Source organism: Opisthorchis viverrini (assembly GCF_000715545.1).
Source record: "Opisthorchis viverrini unplaced genomic scaffold opera_v5_152, whole genome shotgun sequence".
Taxonomy (NCBI): domain Eukaryota; kingdom Metazoa; phylum Platyhelminthes; class Trematoda; order Opisthorchiida; family Opisthorchiidae; genus Opisthorchis; species Opisthorchis viverrini.
This window is the reverse complement of record NW_008751808.1, coordinates 671320-676235: the sequence shown is the minus strand read 5'-3', so window position 1 is coordinate 676235 and position 4916 is coordinate 671320. Positions and strand designations below refer to the sequence as shown.

The window sequence follows — 4916 nt, the reverse complement described above, 5'->3', positions numbered from 1 at the left end:
ATTGGGTGACAGACTGCAGCTTGCGTCTACTCAACCGGTTATCTAGTACAGCGTTTTGCATTATGGGACACGTAGAATTCGGGGGGGGGGGCACCGAAACTGATTAGTAAGCTGGCTCACACAAATTCTAACGTGACCGAGTCGAGTCTCTGCTTTCGGTAACCATGAGGTAGAGTTCTTACTTGCAAATCAAGCGCTTAGAGACCCAGCCATGATATACGCAAGCTTGAATCTAACTGACACTGGCATCATCTCCATTGATAAAGAACGCATCAGGCATCTTACTGTTTTTTTATTGAGCTTCAGCTGGTTTGACCGAGCGAAAAAATGCAGGCGACTCGCATCCGATTTGTGCATGATCGTAGTCCAATGTCATGAGCATCAACCGAAACTAAGCCAACTAACCCCCCACCCAAAAACAGAATCAAACCAGGAATAAATATCACTAACGACAGAACCACGTGCATTCCTTCGGACTGTTTACTGGAGCTGATTACGTCACAGTAAACACAACGTCGTCCACCCATCCGACTTCGAAACATGTCGGTTAGAGCACAACTTTTTGATCTTGGCCTCATGCCGTTATTCACACCCGAACACTAGCCGTCAGGTCGACACTCGCCGCGAATGACGTCACTAGCCAAATTTACGTCTTTAAAGAAGAAAAGAAGGCGCCGGTGTTTGTGAATGAATTGACCAAAGTCATCCCGTTCTTTGATATGCACCCACAAGGTCTAGTGCCGTACTCGTGCACATACAATCACTGAATACGCTACTTACAATCCAGGGGAGGCACTCGATGTAGTGGAATTTGTAATAATTCTGATTGTAGTGTGACAGATAAGGTCAATGTACGAATCTGCATGGCCCGGGTCTCGTTTGCTCTCGTTTGCTAATCTGAGACACCTATGGCGTCAAAGCGCTATATCCCCGAAAATCAAGGATGTTGTGTATCAGGCTACAGTGTGGGCTGTTTTGTTGTATGGCTGTGAGACCTTGCTTGTTCGAACAGTGAAACCGAGACTTCCTCAAATGTGGGAGGATGCGCAACGAGGCAATTAGAAAGCGACTTTCCCGTCACAGAACGGAGTTAGGACACGTAGTGCATTTGCAGAACCATCGTTTGTCAAAGAGAGTACTGTTTTCAGCAGTATTTGTGATAGAATGTCACCATTCTCTGGTGAATGATCGTGCTGCTTGCTAATTTTAGTCGTCGACTTGATGATGGTGTGTATCGATCAACCTCAGAGGCTGGTCATGCGCTGGTTTGGCCACGTGCTGCGTATGCCAGTCCACTGACCCTCTGGAAGGGCTCTTTTCACACAATCACGTAAAGGGGTGAAGAGAGCCAGAGGCGGTCAAACAATGACTTAGCAGCGAAGTATAAAAGCCGTTACTAGCAAACTGAGCTGCGCTGGTCACTGCCGTCTCCCCGGATGGGGACTCGGAGACAGGCCACATCAATGGTTAGAGATTGTCAGACATGGCTCAGTCGCACCCTCAGTGGCGCTCATGCGTCCAAGCTATTGCCTTCAATGCGTAGCTCCTTTCCCAACCCCCCACTTAACAGTCCACCTAAAGTGCTGTATTTTACGCACTAATTTATCAGCTCCCGCTTCCAATGCGCAGCTACTTACCCCCCCCCCCCCCCCGCCCCCTCAAGCAATCATCGGTGAATGAAACTGTGGCAGCTACAACAACTGTACGACAAGTACGCGGTTATCACAGCTGACAATGATGATGATTGGGAGCCTAAGTACTTGTTTACAATCCTCGTTACTTGGTACTTGATGACTGCCTCAATGAGACATAGTCAGACGGAGATGTACAAAAAACAAATGGTTTAAGAAATGAGAATTCTCAACACTGCAAGCGGAAAGACGTAATAGATGAGATGATTATATCAGCCCAACTGGGCTGAAGCTTGAGTGTCAGACTGGTGATAAATTCATCCTCCATGACTTCTCGGGCAGGTTTGAAAACCAGAATGTGTACAGTTAAAGTGCGGTCCTGAGTCACAGATGAGGATGTTTTGTTGGGACCATCATCTGTTAGCATCACCTACGAACTAGAACAACGGGTTCGTCGATAATTGTCCATGGAGTTGAACCAATCGATAACGTTGGAGTTCTAATGCACAAGTGACCTTTGCAATTCACGAATACACAGTTCTTTGAAAATTGCATGGGATTGGACAGACACTGTACAACATAGTATACGTTCAGTATGACGGATACGGCAGAAGACGCCTCGGGTGCTAGTTTAAGAAGGTACTCGTACTAGAATAATTTGCCTTGGGGACTCGATAGAAGATATCCTTGTGACAGAGATGGATTGCTGTTTCTTGGTGTTTTCGAACAGTTTTCCGTCTGAGGTTTACTTGGCACACAAGATTAACTTATCAGTAGTCTATTATATCGGTGAGACCATGTCTGGGGAATGGACAACACATCGAGCCACGGCTTTTGTGATCCGGTGTAAATCCCGGGGGTTGATAGAGGGTTATAAAAGATTAGTTCTGGAACAACATGCGCACAGCTTATAAAGATGGGGACCAGCAGACATTTTGAAGTTCATGTAGAGTTCGAACCCATGTCATCGGAATTGAAGTCGGTCACCGGAGTGATTCGGTAAACCGGACTATTGTCGAGCCCGAATCTTTATCTCTTATAAATTTTTATGCACCAGCTTGGCAATCAATTCGCTTTCGAGACTATATAGCGGTTCTGTACTACCAAGGTCATTCTAATGGTACTTCAGAGTTGAACTGAAAATTCGTTGACTGGATCACGTGAACATCATTCACTCAATATGAGAGCTTTCAGGTGGCATTTCGCCTACCATTATAGAAGCAGAAATTGAAAAATGATTTCATCAGTTCTGTCGTCCAATCATGACCATCTGCGCTCGTCAACAGCAGGTGAGTGAGCTGAGGATGTTTAACCAAGTCTACTTTGAAATCAAAACAGTAGTTTGACTGTGAAACCAATATACGGACTAATTTTCGGATACGGCAAAATCCCCCATCACCGATAAAAAATACGAGAAAAATAAGAATGATTCGAAACCCAAAATGGTTGTCCAAACAACCTTGCATTAGCCTGAATTCATGATAACACATTCAGGTTGAACATGTGGGACACACGCACGCACATCAGCAGAAAAGTCGCAGAGGTAAGATTGGTAACCGGAGAGAAATTTCGAGACAAAATAGGTGTGCACAAACAGAAAGTTGGCAGGGAGATTTTAAAAACAACAACAAAAAAAGAACAAAATTCACATAATGCCATTGTGATCACAGCATCCGCAGAAACAGCGGCCCCCCCCCTGGGTCGGAACAGTGCGAATTGGTCGACACATAAAGACCAAGAGCGAACATTGTTCAGAGTGGCCAGTGCTGGCGGAATGAGAAAAGAGTTAGGACACACACGCACGTGGGTGATGGCAATCCATCAAGAGCTCACACTCCGTTTTCTGCGGCGTCTCCCAGCCAGACAAGAGTTTTTGGGAAGACGAAAATAAAAGGCAGAGGCAGGAAGGGAATCCAAGTACTTTGCTAATCGTCTGGCAAATATTGGGAAAGTGAGCAGGCCGAGAACCACGGAGAAGCCAACTTCCAGGTAGAATCCATCAAGCGTTGTCACACACTTGCCGTCTGCTAGTTCACAGTGCTTTAGAAGAAAAAGGGAAAATGAATGCACAGCGGTCACAACGAGTACTCACACCAGTGGTGTGTTTGTCGAATAGTGAAATAATTGAAAGTCATGTGGGAGTTGCCAAGACTCTCATTCCTAGTGTGAACATGTGACGTCATGTCCTGATAAGGACTATGAGAAAAGTTGAAGTGTGTGTCTCCTCGACACAGCGACCCGTAGGCTGATGAAATAAGTGTATCAAAATTGCCGAAGTGAGAGATAACTACACTGCTGATCAGCCCCCCGTCGCCAAACATTCAACCCTGGCCAGAAGGTCGTGCGTCCAAAGCTCTCCGAGTTTCACGAGGTGCGCACTGTTGACGGTGCCTGACAATGATGAAACAGCAGTACATTGCTCCTCGGTTTTCTCAGGAAAGACTGATTTCACTAACATGACGGAATGTCTACTGAAACTTGCCTTAGCAGACAGCTAGTGCTACTGGGAAGGAGAGCTTGTGCGATAAGCGTCATGTGGAGCAGCAGCTCTCAAGCTTTTCAGTCTGCTACCCCTTAGAACATGACGGATGTCTACTGAAACTTGCCTTAGCAGACAGCTAGTGCTACTGGGAAGGAGAGCTTGTGCGATAAGCGTCATGTGGAGCAGCAGCTCTCAAGCTTTTCAGTCTGCTACCCCTTAGATTTCTGTGCGCGACGCCAGTGCCCTGTCCATTTTATACATGCATTTCATAAATCTTAGAAGTCTCGCGCTGTGAACAGAGATATTTTGAAGAGAGGTCGTCATATTGAAGAATTCATAATAGCATTTTCGGTATGCCATTTTCGGATGGCGTCAGCGTATCAGCAACGAGGCGATTAGAAAACGGGTACTTGGTTGTGCTGCAGGCACCCCAATCCGGGAAAACATCCAGCATCATCGGCTACGATGGCTCGGTCATGTGCTACGCATGTCGAAACACCGTCTACCGAGATTGGTGTTGTTTCCAGGATGGGGTCCTCGTGACCCCGTCTGTGCTTGGCTGGAGACGATATAAGAAATGGCGGCTAATCGATACCAGTGGAGTGGCTGCTGCTTCTTTCCAGATTGTCTGATTGAGCGGTTGGAGGTGTAGACACCTCAGAATGCTTGACATAGGCCAGCACTAGTTCCCCTCCCTCCCTCACTCTTTTTCTCTTCTTTTCACTCTAGGGCTTCTAATATACTTTATATATATATATATATATATATATATATATGTACGTATGTGTGTATGTATATGTATA

General features: G+C 46.0%; 1 protein-coding gene across 1 annotated transcript in view; it reads right to left on the bottom strand.

Moving 5' to 3' along the window:
• Window positions 1-2979: 2979 nt before the first annotated feature.
• T265_06936 (hypothetical protein) overlaps window positions 2980-4916 on the bottom strand; it is a gene marked incomplete at both ends in the record, with an annotated part of 39328 nt that continues 37391 nt past the window's right edge. The window contains one exon of the mRNA XM_009172339.1: window positions 2980-3671. Coding sequence (XP_009170603.1) covers window positions 3453-3671 — 219 coding nt within the window. The remainder of the gene's footprint in view (window positions 3672-4916) is intronic.